We start from the raw sequence: 25,875 nt of genomic DNA, 5'->3' as shown, positions 1-25,875 counted from the left end.
GCATGCTAAAAAAAAAAAAGTTCACAGCTTTAGGGCCACGATAGCAGTGTTCCAGCACACTCAATCACCACCTTCCACCTCCCTTTCCTGTACTTTTTACTAGTTCTCTACTTTCTTTTTTGAGGCATGTTGCTAAAATTCTAAAACAGTAGTGAAGGTGAATGGCCTCCACAATAAACAATGGTTTAACAATGATTTGTTCCATGCATTAGCCTCAAGCTAATGACTCCCCCTTCCCCTCCAGTGTGGCTGTAAGGAGGTGACAGGGAGCTTTGACTTTTGATTTCCATTAACCACAGTCGAACACTGCATCCAAAAACTTAACTGTATTTTATCTTAACTTTAATTAGCTTAAAGAAGCCAGCATCACAGACTATTGTTTGAAGTATGCTGGTTTCAACTGAACAGAATTAACAAACCACAATTTGTCTTGATTTGAACATATTGCTTAACTGCAGTCAGTTCAAATGGACAGGAAAAAAATTAAACTCTTCCTAACCACACCAGAGGAGTGTGAAAACCCACGACTTGCTGTAGCTCATTTCCCTAATGAAAAACAATGGTTTATGGTAATTCCCAAACAAGAACAATCACTGATTTAATAAGGGGTATGTATTGTGTGTACTGTACTAAGTTCCATTAATTTCCTTAATAAAACAGTGCAGAACAAAAGATGATGGAAGTATAAGGATTCCAAGATGCTTTCCTTCATGGTAACAGCAATCGCAGAACCCAGCAAAAATGAAAATAGGGGATTCAACCATAAAAATAAAAGCAGGATTGCTAATATTTTGGGCTATAAAAAAGGACGCAACACACCAAATATTATTTCTATCTGATTGTAACTTCCATCCCGACCCAGGAGTCCATAGCTTAGCATTTTAAGTTCTGCAGAGCAACAATACTGTACTTACCTTGAGCATCCCCCGCAGCATGGTCTTCAAGGCTAGAAGTAGAGCCTAAGTCTGCTTCCTCAGCTACATTTTTCAAGTCGAGGATGGGGAAATGGTTTCAACATTAAAAATGGTACAAGACAAATGCCTCTAACTTTCTTACCAGCTTTAATTATTTTTTTAATATCAGAGGAATGAAACATATTGAACCTGAATGGCAGCACATTTAAATGAAAATGGGATGAAATGGATAGAAACATCCCCTCTCAAACAAATCAGCACTGATCTACTCTTGAGCCATATTCAGCAGTGAATTATGTCCAGAGCTTGGAGAAGGATGTAGTAAAATTGACAGCTTTTATAAAATAGAATCTTACTAAAAAAATAAACGAATAAATAAAATAAATCTGACCATATATATTGCAATGAATTTATTTTGAAGTTTCTCAAAAGTGAGAGCATCCTTCCCTACAAAATGGTTAACAGCCTGATACTATGCAGACCTAGGTATGGCTATACCCATTTAGAACAATGGGAGTAAGCATATCTAGGAGGTACAAACAGCTTCTTGATTTTCCCCCTTCAACCTCAGATTTAGTGCATGCCTTCACAAAGTCATAGAGCAGAGTGTAGTACACCTATAGAATTGGTCAATCCCCCCACCCCCAAATTCCCTTGGGGGGGGGGGCTCTTCAAGTCCCAAGTCCCTGCTTCCTCCATAAGGTATGATTAAGATTGATCTGCCCATTTATCTTGGTTTTTAATGGAACACATTTTACAAGGCTCAGTTATTTATTTCATAACTTGAGGACTGTCTCCAGGGGCTGTTTTTTACAATATTGTTATGAGCTTGAACTGCCTTGATTATTTTTATTGAGTCTATCATTATTGCAGCTGCCTACAGTGTCACTTGATGGGGTTAGGGATTTGTCAAATGAACATTAATCTTCCCTAGTCACTGGGGATATTTTCCTTAATGGTCTGAAAATCTCTCTCCTCCCACCAGCCTGTGGAATATGACACAAATCAGAGCTAGCAGGAAGAGCAGAAAAACTGTTTATAATGGGTCTGAATTTAGAGAGAATGTTGCAAATTTAGTTAAATTTAAATCATCAAATGGGGAGAAATTAAAGGGATTTATAGGGGCATAAGTAGTTGCTCTTTTTAGAAAACTGATGAAGGATCACTGTTTTTCCTGTTGTAGCAGTCAACTGCTTCCAGGCCACTTCTATATTTGTAAATGGAAAGACAAGTTGTTTGCTTGTAACTAATGTTTAAGTGGTCTTCTGTGCAATCAGAACATATGGATCTGCATCTGCACAAAGCAACATCACAGAAATGTCTAGAGTTTTAGAAATTCGGGAGCTCACACTGGCTTTCTCCCCTTGAGTGGGCAGACCCTGCATGATGTTTATGCCTCAAGGGACAAGCAAGTGCTATTCCACTCATGAAGTAATTTGACTTTTTATTCGTGGGCTCCACACAGTCACATATATGGAGACTACCAAGATGACCTACCCAAAGGTGGATGGAGGCAGCTCAACTGAACCAGTTATGTAGGCTGACTCTCCTAAGGGTTGTATTTGCCCTGGCCCTGATATAGCTAGCATGGTTCTGTGATAAAAGTTGATGAAGTAGATCAGGTAGCTGATTGGCAGAGCTCTGGCAAAGGTGTAGCCTATGAAAGTGCTACTGAATTGTGACTTGTCCCTTCAATAGGGGAGTGCAAACAGGCCAAGGTGTCAGCATGAAGGAGAGATAAAAAACTACGTCTCCTAAACTGGCAAGTCAATTCAACAGTGTATGTTGGCCAAATATAAAGATATTGAGAAAAAATAGGCATGCCCGTTCAAAGACTTTGTTAGCATATGAAAGTGGCACTGATCAAGACTAAAGGATGTCCAAACAGAAAGCCAAAGTATTTTTTCCAGATATAGGGAGGGTGGAACAAAAAGCAGCTTCATGATCATCTTTAGGCCACTTGTTGATATCAAAAGCCTATAAAAGCACACTGTCAGATGAGGCATTTAGATGAGAGGCTCTGTTCCTGCATGCTTACCTAGTGAACATAAAACCAACAGAGCACAAAACTACTTTGTGTATCTCACCTAGTGTATGCCAGCCCTAGGGTAGGGTGAATCAGGAGAAAACCTGCAACTTAGCAGTCACTGAACAAAGGAAAGGAATGATAATGTGTACAATGAAGTGGTTGTATCCAACTAAATTTTACTCTTAGATGGCCCACTGGGTAGTACTCAATGTTAGTCCTACTCAGAGTTGATTCACTCATTTCAATGGGTTTATTTTGAGTAGGACTTAGGTCTATTAATTTCAATGGGTTGCATTCAACTAAGTCAGCCATGTCCATTAGTTTCTATGGGTCTACTCTGACACTGAATGTAACCACAAAACTGAACTACTGTCTGGATTAATTTTGAGAGAAAAGTAAGGAAAAAAAACTCCCCAAAATCTCAAAAGGATAATATGTTCTATGATGCTGTTCAGGCAACAACCAAAAAAAACACACCAAAAACTGGACAGGAACTTGCCTGTCTCCTGAGATTCATTCATAGCTTAAGATCCACTCATTTAAAAAAAAAGAGCAAGGGCCAGCTCCTGCTTTCTGAAACACTATTTTTAATTATTATCATTTTTGAGATGTTGTTCCCTACAGGTACACAACCTACTTATGTGACTGCAAAGAAGAACAAACATTACAGACACATTATAAATATATTGTGTTCTCTCATTTCAGAAATGAAACTCTGTAGTCCTGCCCTGTACTTTTTTCACTCAGGGAAGCAGGGAATGCATAACAGTAAATGGTATGGAGACCCTGCTGTAGCAATGGTGCTCAAATTAAGCAAGTGTGCACCTGATCATTTGGAGCCTCATGTAAACTGACTCAGAGCTTTATAAAGTAAGAGGGGGATGTAACTATGATACATACATATACACAAACAGAATACATAAATTTTGCATCAGTTATAAATGGTGCACACATGTATAAATATTGATATCTCCCCTTAAAACACAGCAAAATATGTCTTCCCACATGGATCTTTAATAGTGTAATTTGTAGGGGTGTGTGCTATTAATAACTAATGCAAAGCACATATATACTAAACATACCAGGAAGGAATTTGGTCATGTGTGAAGAGGCCCTATTTCAATCTTTTCTTCATACCATTTTCTTCCTAAGAGGCCTCACCTGTATTTCCTTCAGGTATCTCTGCATGCTGGCGAGTTGCATTTCGATTCTCATGCACTCTCTCCTCCACTAATGGAGCAGTAGCATCTGACACAAAAAGGCAAAATGAAGCAACTGTCACTTTAAAAGCACTGAAAAAGAAAATTCTTCAGATATTAGCTACTTTAAGAAAATGGAGTAATAGCCTGCTGTAAAAGACGGCAACTCAAAGGCAGTCATGTACCATGTTTTCTTCAGATGAGATGAGGATGGGGTTTGCATCCAGAAACAAGAGCCAATTAAACCTAAAAAGTTTGGGATATAAATCTGCATACTATTGCTCAAAGCCACACAAACTGCAAGCTTGAAAAGGAATTTGAACCTGAAGCTCACATCCAAAACCCTTGTTCAATTCATTCCACCTCCTTGAAGTTAAAATGTGTAGTTCTCCTCACCCCCATGTTTACTTGTCAGCTCATGGAGTCATCCAGAGGTTTGTAGGTGGCAGACTTTCATGGACTTATTTTTGCTTCTTCCAGATAAAGGGGATACCTAAACTGAGCCCTGGCACATGTGGCATAGGTTTGTGTTTATGGGTGATCAGAAAAGGAAAGTGGCCATACAAAGAACAGAGGGTTCACCACTAAGCCTGGTGTCAGAAACATGACACCAGAAACTTCCCAAGCATGTGCAGTGGCTGTTTTCTTGGGTAGGTCAGTGGTGTTAAAGGCCTTGACTTACCACTCATGGCAAGTTACAGAGTATGCAATTTATGCTCCACTACCAACTCCTTAACCCACGTTTTTCACTCAAGCAAAGCAAGAGACAGAACATAGACAGGACAAACAATGAGACAGACAATGGGAGTACAATGGGAGATTTTTTTTTTACTTTTACCTCCATTTTTTTCTGAGAGAAGATATCTAGGGACAGCAAAGTTGACTTGACTGGCTTACTTATTAAATTTATATCCTGCCCTTGCTCCCAAAGGAGCCCAGAGAAACAAGTGATAAACTATTATTATGTTAGCTATTTTGGCCCTTTTCAAAGGACTGGCACATAGATCCATTGCCCTTCTTCAGCTAAAGATCTTCAGAGTGAATAATTTTTATAAGATATTTTCCCTTTTTTGTTGATTTCCCTAACGCTACTGATGCCAGGAGCTCAAAATGTCTGATATCCTTCAAAATATTTCTGTTTGATGATGTTCTAAGGATATGGTTACAAATAAATTTGCTTCAGTTTTGTGTATTGTTCAATCTTTTGATATTTGTTGCCAAAATTGTGTGCATTTGGTTGTCACTGAAAGAACATTTAGAAAATTGCTTACCTTATGGATTTAATGATTCTTCAAGATGCCCAATCTAAAAGATTCTACTTGTCAGGTTTCACAGATTACAGTGTTACCAAAAAAATAATATCTAATGGAACAAGTAGTTATAAGAGTAGAACACTTTTGATATCTGAATCTTCAAGAGCATTTCCAGCCCAAAAGAGAAAAATAATTTAATTTTCCCTCTCTCCCACAAAAAACGCCACCAAGTTTCATTTCAATATTTTTGAAATGTAGCTTTAAATATACCAATAAGGACATGCATACACTACAGGTTACCTTGAGTCATTCTGGCCAAGAGTTGACTCACATTATTTTCGTGGCTTTCCCTCTCTATCAACTTTTGTCACCTACATTTTGCCTACTCCCAAATCAGGTTGAGTAACTCGGCCATCCTCACCTAAGACTTTCCCATTGCACTGGATTCAGGACAATCTTATGCTACAAATGTGCTCAGTTTAGACGAGGAACAGAAGAGAGAACAATAACTTCACTCAACGGTGCAATTTTGCATGTATTTCGATAAGATAAAGGGCTTAACAGGCAAATGTGGCACAATTAGAGAGAGAGAAATTGGGATTCTGCCACAAGACTAACTTTTAAATTATAGTGTGGAAATTTATCCCACTTCAAACAGTATATTCTACTTTTAACCATGCAAGTAGGTTTTAAACTACCGATCCACTCACCTGTGGGGCGCAAGAATGATTTATAGATTATAATGTATTAATGAACAATATTTCTTTCAGCTCATAAATGACTAGCACATCATCAGTTTGTTTGCAGTATGTAAGACAGCAGTCTAGTTAAGCTTGCATACAATACAAATCCCTATTATGCTTAGAGATTTACAGTGTAGATGCTGTAGGAAGACCAGAGTTCGTGAAATCAAGTAAACCAGTAGTATAGATAGAACCTTAAGAGAAAGTGGCTACAGTCTGAATTTTCTTCAGTGGGCTGGAAAGGGCCTTCCTGCTGGCAAAGTTTTTCTGTTTAATTTCTTACTGAATAATAATTGTTAAAAGAATGTCAAAATCTAACACCCTATCAAGGACCTTGAATATATTATTTGGCTGAGTGTAGACATGCTGGATTTGAGGAAGTAGGAATGCAGTTTATCCTGTGTATAGTGATTCTTGTGTCAGCAACTGTCAAAACTAAATACAGATAATTTAAAATGAAAGAAAGTCTCTGCTTATTTAGGAGGGAAACATATTGGTGCACTTCTAAAAAATAAAGTGCTGACTGCTGTGAATTTCAAAGTAACGAGACAAAGAGTTCCCACCTTCCACAGTTGGGGTACTCTTAGCATCAGAAGCCTCAGACTCTGGTTCATCAGATCCATCATCAACTGGTATCTGGAGGGGAGAGCCTGGAAATACACACATTCAGCACTCAGCAAAAGGAGATCAGCTTTGGAGTATGGCCTGTCCTTGGTGCAAAATGTGCTTGAATTCATCTTCATAATGCAAAGTGTGTGCATGCATATGTGACCATCAGCTAGCAGAAAGATCAGGCATTAGCAGGAAAAGGCAGGACTAGAAAATGCCAAACTCAAGTTTCAGTGGCAGCATCAAAGCAACTAAGGTGAAACTGTTAAAAGCAACTGATCAGTGAGGTGCATCAACTGACAACAAAAACGAAAGCAAAAAATCAAGAAGTCCAAAGATGACAGTTTTTTTCCCCTTTTACTGCTAGGTTCAGATCATTACTACTACCATTTTAAGAATTTTGTGGGCCATGCCTTGCTTTGCATGAAAGTGCACTTCCAAATACTAGAGCATGACAGTAATAAGGGGTTCTTTATATAAGAAAGCAAACAAAAAATGTTCAGAGCAATTTATTCTGTAAAGGTAAATAAGTCATTCATCACCACAGTTGGTCACTGTTGTCAGGAATTTGCCAATTCCCACTTTTTAGAATCAAGAGGAAGATATCTACTTTTTGTAATAGGGCATCCAGAAGAGCAGGAATCCACAACCTCCTACAATTTATGCACAAAGGACTTAGTGACAAAAATGAGCTTGAATTGTGGCAGCGTTTGGGGACATAATTCTCTATTTTCTTCAGGATCTGAGCCTCTTTAGTCTCCCAAAAGATGTTACTGGCTGAAGAGGGGAAGAATGTGGGGTGTTCTTAGATATGCGGGCTTGGGCAACATGCAGAGTGTCTACTGAGAAGAATTTGAGAAAGTGTTACTGTGGAGGTCATTTTTTTAGTCTCTCTGCTGACATAACAGACTTTTCAGAACTTTTATCAATTCCTTTATACCTGTACGATATAAAGATGACTTGATTTTCTCCCCTGTATCAGGAGGTAGCCCTAATGACTGAATGTTGTAAATGGACAAGAATCATGAGCCAGGAAGTAGACAAAGGCAGGCTGAGGTTACAACAAAAAGTTACTCTAGACCCCACCCCATAATTCTAAGTCCAAGAGAACCAAAACTGCACAGAGAGAAAATGGAAGTTGCTTACCTGCAGCTAAGTGCTTTCCACGTGGCTCTGGACAATCACAATAAATTGGTGACGTGCATCACAACAGCATGGAAATATTTGTAGTGGTGCATGTGGTTTGGGAGGTAATGCCCAGAGCCTATACATGGAGGCAAAGTCAGCTGAAGAGGAAGTCAATGGGTACTTTATTTATATGTGCAAATGGTGGAAGGAGAAGGGACTGCAAGAATACCCTCACTTTCTCCTCCTATTTGCACTGACAACTAAATAGTTCCATTAAGGGAGATCATTAAGAAGTTTCTGTATGGAACAGAAGGAAAGCTCCCACATACTGCATATTTCTCCAAGTGAAAAGGTCAAGGATTTGATATTTCAAAATGAAGTGGATTGAAAACAACAAGGTAGTTCTGAAGTTAAGCCAAAATGCAGCCTGAGCTCTGATTAACTGTGAGGTTAATAGTCCTGATGCTATGGAGACATCACAGCCTGAAGGCACCTCATGCAGCGACTGATCGACTCTATGTCTAGTCAGTGCCTGTGTGGGAGCCTCCCTGGCAACACCATCTTGAGTTCTATTGAAGAGGACAGATAAATGTACTAATTATGACATATCTGTCATATCTATCTACTGCTCTTTAGGAGATTAAAAAGGTAACTACATAAGGGCACAGTGGATATGTGAAGGGTAACTTCCTTCTGTATGAGCCTGACTACACACAAAGGTCCTCTACAGAGACCTTTCCTTGCTTTCAAACAGACATTTGGTTTGAAGGAGTCAGTGGGCTTTTTCTTGTGTCAGGCCCAGACTTTGGAACACCCCAGCTAAGAAAGTTATTTTTGTTTCCTGCTTGCTGGCCTTCCACCACGGAATTAAAAATTCATGCTTAGGAAGACTTTATGGCTTTTGAGGGGGTACTGTATAGCTTGGTCTTGCCATAATTGGTATGCAATCCTTCTGCTTATGTTATATATTTTACTGCTACTGCTGTTAAAAGTTTTATTTGCTGGCTAGGTATCTTTGCTATTTTAATTGCATCTTATTATTTCTGTTGTTAGTAGAGACAATGCAGGTTGTTATTCTTCCTAGGCATCAACAGGAACATCCCCCACAATTGGGATCTCAGCTGTATTTCTCTGCTGGGTGCTCTTTTTTTTTACGAAAAAGCTTGGCACTGAGGATACAACAGTGCACACTGTTTTTGAAGAGGCTCATTGAACTAATTTCTACAGCTCTCTTCTGCTGCTCCTCACACTAGTCTTCAGCAGCAAATAATCCCACAGTACCCCACAGTAAACATTTTCTAGCAGGTGCTGTAACCAACTCTCACAGAAAAGAACTTTCCTGTGGTATTATTACTGATTTCATAGAGGGTAAAGGACAGAATAGTCATCAGACTTTTGCTGCCATGTCCCATAACAAATCAGTCTGGAAAGATCCCGCCATGAATATAAAAATCAAGGCTGAGCAAAGCCTCCCAGATATGTTTAATACTGTGACCAATCATTCCTCTGTATGTTTTCACCAGGAAATCCACTGTTATACTCCTTATGCCTTGTTCCTCCTCATATCCTGGATCGTGTCATTAGGTCTGTCTCATCCCGAGTGGCAAACTCACTCTTTAGCTATCACCACAATGTTTCAAGGACTTTCCATTATACAAAGAACATTGCTTCTTAAGTTTTGCACTGTTATGAGAACCATAGGTCTTTGGACTGACTGTGTGAGCTAAGCTCCAGACACTAGAGCACTGTCTTATTACAAAGAGTTGAGGCCATCTGAGGCAAATGGTGGCTGCCCTCAGAGGTCTAGCAATCCATAGATAATTGTTACTGTCACAAACTCAGCTGGGGGGGGGGAGATGCAGTTTGATAAGTTACAGGTTTTTGTCCAAGATTAAGAGGCTGCAATTATCCCATGTTCTTCACCAGAGTTGACACTGGGAGGGATTGTGTGTGTGAGAGAGGGAGAGTATGTGTGGGTGCGAGAATTAGTGAGAAAGAGGGGGGGTGGACTTCTCAGACTCTCTTTGCATTTAACATGGCTTGCTTGAGGAGGAGATAAGCACTATAGAAGGCAGCAGGGATCAAGCTCAAATAGGAAAAAGGAATTCTATAATCTGGTATCTGCAACTCAGAATGCCTCCATGAACACTCTTGATGTTTCAATTTGTTGCACAGATGATACTCCAAGAAATTATCTCCAAATGATCACAAGGATAGGGAATTAATAACTAATCTACTTACTTCGCCAAACCTTTATTAGGCATTACAAATATAGGCCATCATAAAACATCCATATATAAATTTTTAAAATATAAACAAAAAAACAGCCATGTAAAAATATGTAATAATGAGGATTTTCACTGGAGTTTCTTCCCACTAAATAGTGCCATTCACCACTCTAAGAAATACTATTGATAATAACTAATCATCTCCTGGGGAAATGATTAAAGCCTGGCAACATCTAAAAGCAAAGTTGAAAAATAAACCACTGAGGTGGATCCCAAGCTGGTGCACACAAATCAAGCAAGATGCACACGTAGGTTCAATCCTGATTTCTGTGGCCACATCTTTGCCTGCTGCACACCTGACATCACATATGACATCAGGTGTGGGGCAGGTGGACATAGTTTGGGAAAACAGCCTGGCAGCCTAAATGGGGAAACTCAACCCTGTTCTAGAACTTCCACAGCAATTAAAATGAATTAGCCATTCTGGACAACTTCACCCCAGCAGATCTCACTTGTATGTGTGGGTCCTGGGTTAATGGGAGGACTCATAGTTTAGTGGGGTGCAGCATATGCTGTGTATGTAAATGGTCCCTTGGGACCACAGAGAGCTGCAGTAGACAATGCTGGGCTAGTTAGACCAGTGGTCTGTCAGTGTACGGCAGTTGCACAGGTGCCATAGACAATGCTACAGTGAAATGGTACTGAAAACAGGTGGTTATGGGGAAATGATTTCCACAAGCAGATTACAATATACCTATTAAATAAATACTACCTTAAAGTTTTGCTTTTGGAATTCCTTGGAGCATCTGGCTGGCAACTGACAGAATACTGAACCTCAATTCTTATACTACTATGTTTATAGATATCTCTGGCACTTGATGCCAATTTGATCCTTGCTTCTGGGTACACAAACTGGTTGGTTTAAGATTGTACTCTGTTATCCATCCAGTATGAAATGTACTTGGATGCTCCCACTAATCTAAGTTAAACTTACTTCCAAGCATGCACAGTACCACTTTTGATGTGCTATGGGACGGTGGCTTGATCAACTTTGTTCAGTGATGAGTACTGGCACTGATACTCCTTGAAGCTTTCAACAACCAGTATTACAGATAACACTGAAGAAAACAATGCAACACCTGAATGCACACTAAGAAGAGGTAAACCCTGATATCTAGGGAGGGGATGCTAGAACTATTCTTCAAGGTTTCAGAAAAATGACAACTACATTGGTTTTTTTAAAAGTCCACAGAGAAAATCTGGTGTTTTGTAACTGTAGAATATATCGCTTCACATAGTAAGTGAAGTCTATGAGAAACAGTTTTCCAAATTCTGAAATACACACAAATACATACATTCACAGAGACATGCATTACGTTACACAGAGACATGTCACACGTAGCCCAGACTAGAGTTTAACATAATATTCAAGGGACAAGGATGCTTGGAGAAAAAGCTGTTAATTTGTAAATATCTTTCCTTTACTGTAACATTTCATAAATACTCTGTGAATCTATTTCTTAATTTAAGATTTGCCTCTTACTGTAAAGACAACACAACCACTTTGTAGAAGCTTTGAAAATGGGAACACTGCTATCAAATAATAACAAATACGTTATTGTCCCCCTTTTCAACCAACAAATAATCTGCATTGGGTTTGTTTAAGTTCAGCTTACTCTACAGTTCCCTGTTACACCCAAAACAGACAACTGTAGTTTAACTCAGTTCACTAACCAGGTTTAGGCCCGGTTGTGGCACAGAAAATGCTTTGATCACCCTGTGCGATTATCTATGTTGAAGAGAGATGGGGAAAATGTGTCCTTGTTAATTTTCCTCAACCTCCCAGTGGATTTCAATACCATGGTATCCTTCTGGAGCAGCTGTCTGAGTTAGGGGTGGGTGGCACCGCTTTGGTTCTGGACCACAATACTTCAAGGACTGCCTCTCCTCATATGAACCAACCCAGACCCTGCAATCATCATCTGAGGCCCTTCTTCATGTACCTTCTCCACAAGAGGTCTTGAGGGTGGCAACATGAGAGTGGGCCTTTTCTGTGGTGACTCCCCATTTGTGGAATGCTCTCCCCAGGAAGGCTCACCTGGCGTCTTCGTTACATACCTTTAGGTGCCGGACAAAAACATTCCTCTTCTCTCAGGCCTTTGATTAATTAAACATTATATGGTGTTTTAAACACTGTGGGGTGGTTATTTTTTTGTTTTGTTTTGTTACTATTTTATGTATTCTTTTGCTTTCATATTATAAACCTGTAATCCTTGGATGAAGGGTGGTATGGATATTTACTAAATAAATAAATAAAACCATCTTAAACAGCAATTATTTAAGTTCCTTGTTAGTAAACTGATATTTAAGCAGTAAAGCTGGCAGCAAGTGGCAATAACATGCACAATAGTAGTTTTGACTAGGATTCATGACTAACCTTTCCTTAACCCATTTATACTTCCAGGCTCCATCCCCACATACAGCCTTTCTCCAAACTGTGAACCAACATCCTGGATTCCATCCTGTGGAAGAAGCTTCTTCCTGTCTCCCACCCGATCGGGCTCACCTGTCTGGTTCCATCTAGCTTGGCTCACCAAATGGTCATCTGTCATATTGAAATCCTGGTGCTGGTCAGCCATCTTGTCACAAAGGTTATCTAGAAAATGAATAGTAGTACTGGTTATTGACCATTGCGATGAAGTTTTGGTGTGATTTGAAAAGGAAGAGTAGATTATTGCAGAATGTCAGTAAAGTTTAAAAAGCAAGCCTTCTTCTGTAGCTCCTGCCTCCTTTGCAATACATGCTCATCATCCATCTTACTCCAAAAATGTGACTACCTAAATCCATACCAAACAACCAGATCTCTGCAAATAGTATTATCACCCTTCGTTGCTACTGGCACCCAGGATAGGAAAACTATCCAGGATAGGAAACTTCTGGTCTGTGGACCAAATTTGGCCCACCAGCTCTCCCCATTTAGCGCATGAAGTAGTTTTCCCCAAAGCACACTCACCTGCCTCACACCTGACATAATAGGCTGTACACACACACAACCCCCCCCACACACCCTAAGAGTATGAAAGGCCAGGTTCTTTAGTTTAGTAAATGGTGGGATCAGGCTTCCTTTAGTGTTCTAGAGCAGAAGCTCCTCCAGCCATAAGGTCTTAGCATTTCCCCACCACTACTCCCAGTAGTTTTTTCTACATAGTATTCATCCTCCCATGGTGAAGAATGCAGCTGGCTCATTCAGAAATGAGAGATAATTCCATCAACAGCTGTGATGCTGCAGAAGCCTTTGGGTCAGTCTTATTCATAACACATGGGAGGTAAGAAGCAGTACCACATTCTCCCAATCCCAAGAAGACTCAACGAGGGACCAAGATCTACCAGTTATCCATCTACAGCATAGATTCTGACTATAGATTTTGACTATGGCAGACCAACACGGCTACCTACCTGTAACTGAAGCATAGATTCTATAAGCTATGCTAGAGGTGATGGGGGATTCCCGATTTCAAGTAAATCCAAAGTGGGACATTAGCTTATGACTATGATAGCAAGCAATTTTGCAATTTGAAACCTCAGGTAGTGGGAAGAAGAAAAACATCCTATTTTTAAAGTAGCTAATAACTGTGACTTAAGTGATCAGCAACATCATATTATTTTGCAGAAACAGAAAATTCTAATTCTAAGCTTCCCTGGTAGCTTTGGGAATGAAGCGTGCATGTTTTCACAATAAATAAAAATACCACCAATTTTACATGATATGGTATTATTTTGCATGATATGGCATTGTGTTTCACACAATTTCTAGCTTACCCCCAACATGTTTTCTATGCATTAGTTTTTCAGATGTGTAAGCAGAGTATCAATCCATTGTTTGCAAACATAAGTGAAAGCCCAGCAACAGATACAGAATTACACCTTCTAATTAACAGCATCCTCAAGCCCTAGTTTTTTTGCTACTTTGTATGCTGTCTCCTGCAGTGTTGTTTATTATGCAATTAAAAATATGTCCTAAATCAGATAAAAAATGTTTGGAAGTCAGAGGGTATACTTTCTGGACTCCCGCCAACAAATATTACAAAAGTTTGTATCAGTTTGATATAGAAGAATAAAACTAAACGTGCACTTAATTTCACAAGACATTCAGGTTAGATGGGGGTGAGGGGTAGGGATTGCTTGCTTAAAATAAACCACTGTAATGATATATATCATATGATCATGTTGGTACTCTTCTTGCCGTTCTTAAATGGAATGTCATTGGACACTAATGATAGGAGAAGCAAACAAATTAAAAAACAACCATGTATTTCACAGCTATGCAAGAGGGGAAGTGGTTAAATTTGAAGGCTGAAATTTGAAAAAAGTTTTAAGTTTTCATTTTAAAATCTGAGAATAAAATAAATTCTCTTTAAATTAACTGTTCCATTTAACCTTGGTCTAATGCCTTGGCTGCAACACCATGCTTTCTCACTGTACCCAGTATGTTAGTTAGCTGGATAAGAAAGAAAGTGCACAGGAGACATGAAAGTTACAGAGAATATATGAAAGGCAATTGGTCAAGATATAAATTATCTGTTAACAGAATCAGATTATAAATTAAAGATGAAGGAATCTATGTTAACAGATTGGTTAAAATATTTCTAACCAATTGACATATTTAGAAGTGATAAAGAGACGGGCTTTGGGAAGGAATTCTCAAAGTTCGAAAAGGAATTATTGGATAATAATTAGAAATTGTTATAAAAAATGTACAAGCTCCTGTTGGAATGGGAGATGAAAGACAAAGAGGTAAAGGCAGTAATAATATACTGGGCACAAGATATAAGGTATAACATACCACTTGAAACATGGGGAAAGCTGTGGAAAGAAATTTACGGCATGTAGTTCGCTAAAAGAAAACTATATGAAAATGATGTATAGATGGTATTTAACTCCAGTAAAGCTTACTAAGATGCATAAAAATTCATCTAATATCTGTTGGAAATTTAAATAATAAGGTGGTACATGGTGGACATGTAAAAAGGTAAAAAAGCTTCTGGGAAATGATATACAATGAAATAAAAAAAAATTAAACTTTTGTTAGAAAACCAGAGGTTTTTTTACTAGGAATTTTAGGAGAGGAAGTACCAAAGAAGCAAAAGCGGGTGTTCATGTATGCAACCACAGCTGTCAGAATGCTGCTTGCCCAGAAGTGGAACGATGAGTGTCTACCAACGAAAGAAGAATGGAGGATAAAGATGATGTACTATGCCGAAATGGCAAAATTAACCATGAAGATCAGGCACCAAGATGAGAGAAAATTTAGTCAAAATTGGAAAAACTTTATAGTTTATTTCAAAGAACATTGCAAGAACATTGAGACATTAGCAGGATTGTTGTAGCATTTATGAACTAAAGTGAGAAGCATGATGAGAAATTTAAAGTAAAAATTAAGTGGATAAATAATTAGATGCAATGAAAATAAAAAGGGGAAATTTGGAAACTGGGGGGGGGGGGAGTCAATCAAAGTGACCAAGGATGTTATATATGTAAAACAAATTGTCATTATTAAGTAAAATTGAAAATACAGAGCTACAGAGGATAAAGTGCTGTTTCAGTAGAGGAAGCCATGAAGAGTAAAGATGCTCACTTCGTGGCAGGAAACATAACCACATTATGATAATCAAATCTGAATGTAACAAGCAGATGAATGACTGTGGGCAGATCCATTTTATCAATGTACACAAGCCACAGCTGCTGGAAAGTGCTCCAGGCCACTATTACCATTTGAAAATTCGAGTAATGAGCCAGGAACACACCCAAACTGAGTACCTGATTCTTCAAGAGAAGTAAAAAAATGCTGCCTAATACAGACCAGAGATTTATGAAATTCCAGAACAGCAGTTTGAATATATGAAGAACCCTGCTAGATCAGACCGAAGGGCCATGTAGTTCTACATCCTTTTTCACACTGGCCAACCAGATGGCCTATGGCAGGGCTGGCCAACTCCCAAGAGGCTGCGATCTACTCACAAACTGGCAGTGATCTACCCCTTTTTTGGGGATTCAGGTCAAAGTTGTTACACTTTTTTAGAAAAAAGGAGAGCGCCGTTTTTTGGGGGTGCAGGGATAAAATGGTGAGGCTTTTAAGGGAGCCAAAGTTGTTGAGCTTCTTTGGGGGGAGCCAGTGATCTACCACAGATATCCAGTGATCTACCGGTAGATCACGGTCTACCTGTTGGACGTGCCTGGCCTATGGGAAGCCCACAAGCAGGAAAAGAGCACAACAGTACTCTCCCTCCACTCCCAGTGCCCGGAGGCAGCACCAGGCAGCCTCAGCACTGCTCCCACAAGGTGTGGGGTGCAAGTCACCCCATCCACACCTTGTGGAGCAGGGTTGCTTGATGTTGCCGCTGCCTCCCCCTTCACCCGGGTGGCCAAGCTCCCTCTTTCTTCCTTGGCCACTGCAGCAACCTGGATCAAAAGCAGCTCCCAGACTACAACCCTCTTCCAGAGGGAAAGTTACAATCCCATCAGTCTTAGATAAACCTACCCCTCCAAAACTTGGGTTCAAGTTCAGTTGGCCAACCCTCAGCTACCCAACCACAGCTTCAGTACACTAATTTCAGGGATAACTGTTATCCTAGTTTTCAGTGATAAAGCACTATCACTCAGTACAAGAGCCAAAGTAGTTGAGACAAAAGCATGAAATTAGCAATTACTTGAATGGATTTTTAAGGCAAGATTGCAGATGCAAGGGGCCAATTTCAGTCCCACACCTGCTATTTCATGGTGTGAGAGAGACCCTATTCACCCTATAGGTTTTACTAGTGCAAATAGCAGGCACTGGGGCCACAGCAACAATCTCCTTTCCACACACATAGACACACCTGCTCCCAAATACATTCCACTGTCATGTTTTCCTGCTGCCACTAGCCAGTCCTAGCTATATTCCTGGATGCTGGTGTTAGGGAAATCACCACAGCAGAGGTTAGAAATGCAAGGGTATGAGTGTGGAGAAAATCAGGTGGCTGTCACAGTAAGCTTGGGCTTGCTGGGTTATCTTTGCAAGGGGCAAAGGAAGGTGGTAGGTTTGGCGAGAAGTATCGAGAAGGGTAAATGGCTTTGAGGAGGATTGGGGGTAAGGTAGAGTTGGCAAGCAAAGGCACAGCACGTAGTACTTAACACATTTCTACACATTTAGCATCACATATGGCAAACAGAAGGGGAAGAAATGGAGGCAGTGAGAGATTTTACTTTCTTGGACTCCATGATCACTGCAGATGGTGACAGCAGTCACGAAATTTAAAGACGCCTGCTTCTTTGGAGAAAAGCGACGACAAACCTAGACAGCATCTTAAAAAGCAGAGATCTCACCTTGCCAACAAAGGCCCGTATAGTTAAAGCTACGGTTTTCCCAGTAGTGATGTATGGAAGTGAGAGCTGGACCATAAAGAAGGTTGATCGCTGAAGAATTGATGCTTTTGTATTATGGTGCTGGAGGAGACTCTTGAGAGTCCCATGGACTGCAAGAAGATCAAACCTATCCATTCTTAAGGAGTGAGTGCTACTGGAAGGACAGATCGTGAAGGTGAGGCTCCAATACTTTGGCCACCTCATGAGAAGAGAAGACTCCCTGGAAAAGACCCTGATGTTGGGAAAGATTGAGAGCACAAGGAGAAAGTGACGACAGAGGACGAGATGGTTGGACAGTGTTCTCGAAGCTACAAACATGAGTTTGACCAAGCTGCGGGAAGCAGCGGAAGACAGGAGTGCCTGCCGTGCTCTGGTCCATGCAGTCACGAAGAGTCGGACACAACTAAACGTCTAAACAATAACAACAAATAGTTTGGCCCTCAGATAGTGAAAGTTATACTCACAGAGTGCAATTTCCATTCTAGGACCTGTGAGTGCAGTTATGCCCACATGGGCCTTTCCTGGTACCACTGGATACTCTCCCCTCACTCAAATTAGGCTTCAAATAGAGCAGACTAGAGTGTGTGGTTATTTTATACACAAACAAGGGAGATGCACACTGATAGTTGTACTTTAAGGCCAAATCTGAATTACAAGATAGCAGTTATATTTTGTGTGGGAATGCATACAGCTCTGAAATATGCTCCTATACATCAACTACTGCCTCCCACCACTGTGTGCTCTGCACATACAAATGAATAATTTAATTGTCTAGCTGATCATCTGTCAATCTTCCAGATCACCCTTTATTATAATTAATCACTCAAGACAGTTGTATTACTGGAAATTCATAGAACAAAACACAAAAACACTAAGCGAGGGGGGGAAGCCTACATAATGCAAGCAACCAGTCATGACGACCAGTCAGCAAGAATTAGATGCACACAAAACATTTTCATTACAATGAAGTGAGGACATGCTCCCCCTCTGAGATATGAATGCTAGAAAAATTCAGTTTTCATACATTATTATAAGAAATATAGTATCTCAGACTACTGTGCGGATCAGAATTCAGCAATCTATTGGATTTTACACTTCTTCAAACATTGCAATGCACCTCAGCAATTTAAAAATTATCTCAGAATATATATTTAAATATGTACTTTGAGAACACACACAAACATAAATATGCAATTTGAGAGGATTAATGCAGAAGTAGCATGAAATTATAGGTAAAAACATGCAAAAAACCCCCACAAAACCTGACAGATCAGAAACTGTCAGATTTGTCCATCTCAACTTTCAAGTGCAATGCCTCCAGAAAATAGTTGTTTTCAGACTGGGCCTATTTCACATGTTCACCATGTACTGTATATTTAAAGCACATGACTTCCTCCGAAGAATCTTGGGAACTATAGGTTAAACACATTGGGAATTGTAGCTCTGTGTGGTGAATACAGTGTACGAAGCCTTTGAGAACAATCTGCAGCCTTAGTCAATCATAACCAACTTTAGCTGGATCTGAGCACCTTCTCATAGTTAACCGTTATTCCTAGCTCATGTGGCATTATAATAAACATAATATGGTATGCTATAATTTTCATGGGACAATTCTGTGCATATGACAGGCCAAATGTGGATGCAAAATGCTGGTACTCAATAGCACTGAGGAATAATCAGCACTGAACTAATTTAGTGCTCCCAATTCATTTAAAAAAACCCAAACTACACATGCACTTGCATGCTGTAATTTTATTACAGGCAGTTGGAAGAATTAGAGATGCTCATTACACTTTGTGTGAATTGGCATTCTAGCATGAAATGACTTCTTGAGATTCTGAGTTTTCTTTCTTGAACATTAAAAAAATCTAATTCTTAGTTTGATATATAGCTTGTGAGGCTTCTGCAAACATCATTTGAACTGCCTTACCCCTAACCTACATCTATTTTCCAGAATTGCATTTTTTTAATGGCAGAATAAGGCAATAATTGTTCATTTAAGCTATCAACTTGACACACTGATTTAAGGTGCATTGCTTCTGGTTCCCTGGGTCTTCTTTTATTAGGAGCATTGTCCATTTTATTACAAACAACTTAAAAATCAACATATGGATAGAAAGAGGGTGAAGATATCAGCCAGACTGGTTCTCCCCACCCCCAAAGGTGTGGAGCTTTTAATGTATTAACTGCATTTTGTTACATTGTAAGCCACTTTGAGAACTCGGTTCAAAAAAGCAGGATAGAAACCCACTAAATAAATACTAGAATGCCAATCTAGACTTTAGTTGTAGCAGAGTCACAACCATGCTTCCATAATGCTTATGGCAGCGTATGACTTGAGCCATTCCAGATGATATTGCAATGTTCTGCTCCAAAAGCCTATTGCTTTTCCCCTTCGTTTGCACATTAGTTCCGGCAGGAGGAAGAAACTGCTCTTTGGAAAAGGGATAATTTTGCCTAAAGAAAAAAAAAAATCTAAGAAACAGATTGTTTTTGCTTTGTTTGTTAGACAGAATTATTGAGAATATCCCTTTATTACTAAAAGTAACCACATTATATTGTCTTTACACATTTAACTTTCTACAGTTGAAGTGATCTGTGAAGACTACAATGGGGCATAGATAACTGATGAAGAGGCCTGGCATGGGAATGAACATTCTAAAAGCTGTTCTTTGTTTCCCATTAAAGATGGTCAATACATGTCTCTTGGGATTAATCAACACTAATTTAGTCCGGTATTGGTTCAAGTTCTGCTCTACAACTCCTTACTAGTAGTGGAAGAGTAGGGACCAGAGAGGCCTCTATTCAAAACTCTGCTCAGCCATAAGTTTATTGGGCCAATCTCCTGGACTGACTTCATCACACGATTGTAAGAATAAAATGAGGACGGAAATACCATGCATGCTGCCCTGAGCTCTTTGGAGGAAAGAGAAAATAAAAAGCTTCTTTTTTAAAGAAACCCTTTTTCTAGCCTATCCCTGTGATATTCCATTTCCTATTCCTGCTGTAGAACTGAATATGTACAAAAATGGACAGAAAGGCATATTTACATAAAATTTGCAGATGCTAATCCAGGGGTCTGCAACCCGCGGCTCTGGAGCCGCATGTGGCTCTTTTACACCTTTGCCGCGGCTCCGGGGCGGATACTAGCGAGGGGAGGAGGCGCATTGTGCGCCCCGACACTCCCCACTGTGGCGGGCGCTGTACTGGCTGTGACATCGCATGGGGGCGGTGCATGCGTTAGTCACGCACCGTCGCGACGTCACCTTCCCGCCCGCTGTCAGATCGTGGCTCCGGAGATATATTTGTTTTAGATGTCGCAATGGTTTTGCAGCTCCCAGTTTTTTTCCCTTCGGAAACGGGTCCAAGTGGCTCTTTTTGTCTTAAAGGTTGCAGACCCCTGTGCTAATCTATAGGTACAGAAACAAATTGAGACATAATTAATAAAACTCAACAAAAATAAAATACGGTAGACCCACAGCTTACATGAGGGTTACGTTCTAGAGATAGGGCATAAAGCCAAAATCATGTAGAGTCAAAACACAATTGGGTGCAATGGTGTATGGGGTGCATGACTGCTAAAGCTTTTTTTCTTTGATGTCTGTCCCCTTTTATTCCCCCCCTTTATCTCGCCTCCCCCCCCCCCAGCACATTACAGCTCTGAGTGTGAAACTAGTTCCCAGAATTCTTATGGGGAAGGTTATATGCACTGAATGTGCTTTAAATGTATGGTGTGGATCTGCTCATTGCCACCCTAATCTCTACCTACCCTGCATGAAAGGTAGTCCCTTGAATAGGCCACTCATTTGTATTTGGTCAGGCATATCACATCAGTGGTCCCAGCAAGTGTGACATTCACTCAGCAGAGGGGGCTACTAGACTTTTGGTATATAATTCAACTTCTCAAAAATGTTATGAAATAAGCTTTATATTTAGAATGGAAAAACCATTTATAGATACACATGCTGTAAGCATGAACGCACAACCTACTTTAGAGCCAGCCCAAAATAATGTTTCTCTGAAATCTCATGTTACTGAAGATTCATTCATGGTTGCACATAGGATCATATGACTCACTAAATGTCAATAAAATGGTAGCTGGAATCAACTGGTTCCTCCATGAGAATGGGGCAGAGGAAAAAGGAATTCACTTATTTGCATCAAATCACTACACTCACGAAATCAGTTTTCGTCAGGCATCTTAGAGTAGAAAAGCAAGTTTAATTATAAAAGGACTTCTAAGTTTGTACTTTAAAACAAGGTCAAGATCTCTCTGGAAATTGGCAGCATTTTTAAAGCAGATTATGCAAGGATCAGCAAAATAAAAAAATACTTATTTATTAAATTTCTATCCTGTCCTTCAGGGCAGAATTAGCCTCAAGGATTTTTAATTTCCTTCTTTTATCATTTTGGCCTATTATATTTAGCTGTGCAACTATAAAGTTTAGAAAATTGCCATTTTCCCTCTACATGACAGCTGCACCATGATTTCATGTCCTACATTCAGACTGAGTGGCTGCACATTACTTAACTCTGCCATAGGCATAGATCATTGTCAAAGGAACTATTTTTATAATATAGTTTAATATAAAAATAGAGCTTCATGGCAGAGTTGGTACAAACAACTCAGATAAGCACTTTACTAAGATTATCTGGCAATTTATTTTGTTATAATTAATTTTTAAACTGACACAATTTATGTGAGGTGTTTAATAGTACTCCTACTGAGAGTAGAACCACTGAAAATAAAGGACATTACTAACTTAGGTTCATTGGTTTCTATGGGTCTATTCTGAGTAGGATTTGGTTGAATACAACCCTATGTTTCCTTTGATTCCAAATGTGTGTGAAGAAAACTAAACTTCAGCCATTTTGTGTTTAGTTATAAAATGGTTGCCTTCTGTTTAGGTATTGGGTCATTTGGAATTTAGAAGCTGTTCCAGGTGGGGGGTGGGTGTCAAAAAGATCATGGAAGGTAAACTACAAAGAGAAACCTTACTCAAATTAGAAATTTAGCAATACTCTATTGCACTACTGATTGAATGGAATATTGCTTATAAGTGAAACTGACAAGCAGGTAGGAAGTCCATTCAAAAAGATTAAAACTGGAAAAAGCCAGGATGCTGAGAGTTGCATAAGACCCAGATTACAGAGATAAAAGAAGCTGATCTAAACAAAAAGTCTGGAAACTGCCCTGCCACAGAATTAGGATGAGCTGAAGTAAACTTTGCTTAAGTAGGAAAACATTGTAGACAAGATTTAAATGGATGTGTTTTACCATGTTACTTTCATATCCTAGTTGCTTAACTGCTAACGCAGCTTTGAAACCTTGTTTTCCCCCTAGAAGCACCATTATAATAACTACTGCTTTTCGACGCCTTTAGTAAAAACTAAATTTAATGAGATTTAGCCTTGGCCAGATTCCTTGATTTTCAACTCACATCCAAGCTGCACTCTATCCAGTCCAGCTGGGTCAGCAAAAACTCTACAAGAAACACCAAAGTTATTACACATGTTTGGGGGCCCGGGGGCCCTCCAGATATTGTTGGACTTCAACTCTCATATATCTATTTCCATACAGCATCTGGGATGATGGGAGATGTAGTCTAGCAACATCCATTGGGCCACAGGTTCCCTGCCCCTAATATAAAGTACAGTGGTGCCCCGCAAGACGAAATTAATTCGTTCCGCAAGTTTTGTCGTCTAGCGAATTTTTCGTCTTGCGAATCACGAAATCCCATAGGAATGCATTGAAAATCAATTAATGCGTTCCTATGGTCAAGAAAAGTCCAAACAAAGCCAAATTTGGTACAACAAGAGTTTATTAACTGCTCTTTAAAGTCACACATACTGTAAAGAGCAGTTCAAAAATTGAAGGGAAAATAAATTAACTTTATAAACATGACAGAAAAACATTTAAAAATCAACAAAGTTTACAGTACATTTTCTAAGACTCTGGGGGACCACTCGAAGAAGGCTCCTCTTCCACTCTTTGCTTCTTGCTGAAGAACCCCCTCCTCAACTGTTCCCCCAGCCACCCACCACACAGAAATTCAAATCCAGATTTTTTTAAAAAAACAGCAGAGTGGCCCAATGGTCACAGAAAATCATAAAAATTCCCAAAACAGCCCCACAAGCTCCCAGACTCCTGCAGAAACCTCTCCAGCTGTTCCCCCAGCCAGCCAGCACTCAGAAATTCAAACTCAGGAAAAAAAATTGAAAAAAAACAAACTGGCCCAATGGTCACAGAAAATCATAAAAATTCCCAAAAAAGGCCCACAAGCTCCCAGATTATCGCAAACCCCCCCACAACACCAAGTCCTTGAATCCCAAACACCCCAACCCAAAATCCAAAACCCCCCAAAAAAGTTTTAAAAGTTTAACTTACCAAATGGATGCAAGAGAAGTTCTGGAAAAGTTTTGGAAAAGCTTCAAAAGTGAGCAAAGTCTGAGAAAAGGCTGCAAAACTACGTGCTAACAGTTGCTCCTCGAAGTCAAGTCGCAACTGTAGCTGTTCAAGCTAAGCACCCTTTGTTTTAACAGTTTTAAGAAAAAGGAAACAAAGTCGCGAGACGTTTTCGTCTTGCGAAGCAAGCCCATAGGGAAATTCGTCTTGCGAGGCAACTCGAAAACGGAAAAACCTTTCGTCTAGCGAGTTTTTTGTCTTGCGAGGCATTCGTCTTGCGAGGTACCACTGTACTCTTTTAAGTAAGGTAGTCGAGGGGGGGGGAACAACCATTTACTTGGTGGCAGCACAGAAGACCACATAATGGGAAGGGCAAACAAAGGGTGACATTCATTGTTTTGCTCACCTCCGCTTCTCTCCCTTGCATCGTAAACTAACAACCTGTGCTGTGACTTCCATGAAATATATACATAGAAGGCGGAGAGTCTAGGGTAGCCTTAGTCCCTTTCATTCATCCTGTTGAACCTATAGATTGAGAGTTTCAACAGTTTTGAGATAATGAAATCCTTTGCCCTTATACAGCACTTTTTATCCAATGACATCAACAAGGAGGAACTGTTCAAACAGCTCCCCCCTTGCTCCTCCCTTTGTCAAGCTGGAAATAAGCAAACTACAGCAATGGCATAACATCATGTGCAAATCAGCACATGGAGAGAAATGAACTGCAAATGTTGATTCACATATAACACTAAACTGTGGCTTATTTCCTCCCCACTCAGCAAAGAGGAGTAGGGTGGGCACTTCTGAACTGCATTACTGGTAATCTATAACATGTTTCAAACTACATCTTATGTGCAGTAGTGTAGTGGCAAGTTCAGAAATTCAGGGTCCCTTCATGAGTCACAACTACACCCCCCCCCCACAGCCACACACCCTTCTAATAATACAATAATTAAAAGGTGGGAGGGGAGATTATGCACTTAGGTTTGTTCAATATCATACAAAATCAATACACAGATTTTTTAAAAAGATTATACAAGAGTCTTATAATTATACAATAATAATTAGGGACACATTACAATGATCAATACAGATCTCCATGTGTTGCCTTTCAGCTAGAGTTGCTATTTTCTGTGCAAATAATTTGGAGTGCTGAAATATCTTTTTTTGGAGTGACATCAACTGTCTTTTCCTTCAGGTTCCAACGTATGTAACAGAACTTGCAAACCATTATTTTGAAACTGAAGCACCTTGTGTTTTCAGTGTTCCTAAGCATTTAGCTTTGGAGCATACAGAACAACTCCTCTGTATTATTCCTGTGTGCCTTCCTCAGAGTGACCCTAGCTAGGAGCCAATCCTGTCACTGACTCACCTCCTTTTACTCTGACTGGCTCCCATCAGCACAAAGGGTGAAAATACATCTCTGTGGCTAAAAAGCAACCTTTTAGTGCTGATTGGATGGTCATTGATGACAGGGACTTTGCTGCAGGCTCTGTGACCTCCCACAACCCCAGACCACCACACCTCTAAATATGTGAACACAGCCAGAGTATTGCCACTTTTGCTTTAGGCAATCTGTCATCTTATTTCACCAGGCTCACATGCCCAAGTTAATTCCCCTTCTATTTTCCTATGGCAGTTCCCTGTCCCACTTCTCACAGCATCTAAGGTACTGGCTATACTCAAGGCAGAACACGTTCTTCCACTTGCATAGCTGCAATATATATGTGATGTCTTCAGCCTAGAACCTTTGGAATTAAACCTTGAAATCCCACGCTCACATCAGTCACATGCCCTCCTTCTGTGTTCCCTGAAATAGAGAGAGTTTAAGCATATCACCAAATGCTTAAATCCAATCCAAGGATAAGTACAGGATTCTGTTTTCATTATCAGTCCTCAGTTCTAGTTCACACACTTAACCAGTTGACAGTCTTCTGCAATGTACACACACAACTTCATTTGAAC

At 39.8% G+C, this 25,875-nt stretch overlaps 1 protein-coding gene across 14 annotated transcripts in view; it reads right to left on the bottom strand.

Annotated features, from left to right (window-relative positions):
* MAPT (microtubule associated protein tau) overlaps positions 1–25,875 on the bottom strand; it is an 85,369-nt gene that overhangs the window by 36,348 nt on the left and 23,146 nt on the right. For 6 of the 14 annotated variants that reach the window (XM_083471671.1, XM_083471663.1, XM_083471655.1 and 3 more), the window contains 4 exons: positions 12,670–12,759; positions 6,702–6,788; positions 4,105–4,191; positions 915–977 (listed from right to left, as the gene is read on the bottom strand). In XM_083471671.1, the coding sequence (XP_083327797.1) occupies positions 915–977; positions 4,105–4,191; positions 6,702–6,788; positions 12,670–12,742 (310 nt within the window). In that variant the 5' untranslated portion in view covers positions 12,743–12,759. The other 8 variants (XM_083471660.1, XM_083471659.1, XM_083471657.1 and 5 more) reach the window with 4 other exon arrangements.

Source organism: Podarcis liolepis, assembly GCF_965112155.1.
Source record: "Podarcis liolepis genome assembly, chromosome: 13".
Taxonomy (NCBI): Eukaryota; Metazoa; Chordata; class Lepidosauria; order Squamata; family Lacertidae; genus Podarcis; species Podarcis liolepis.
Note: the sequence above shows the minus strand (reverse complement) of the source record. Positions and strands in the feature narration are given on the sequence as shown.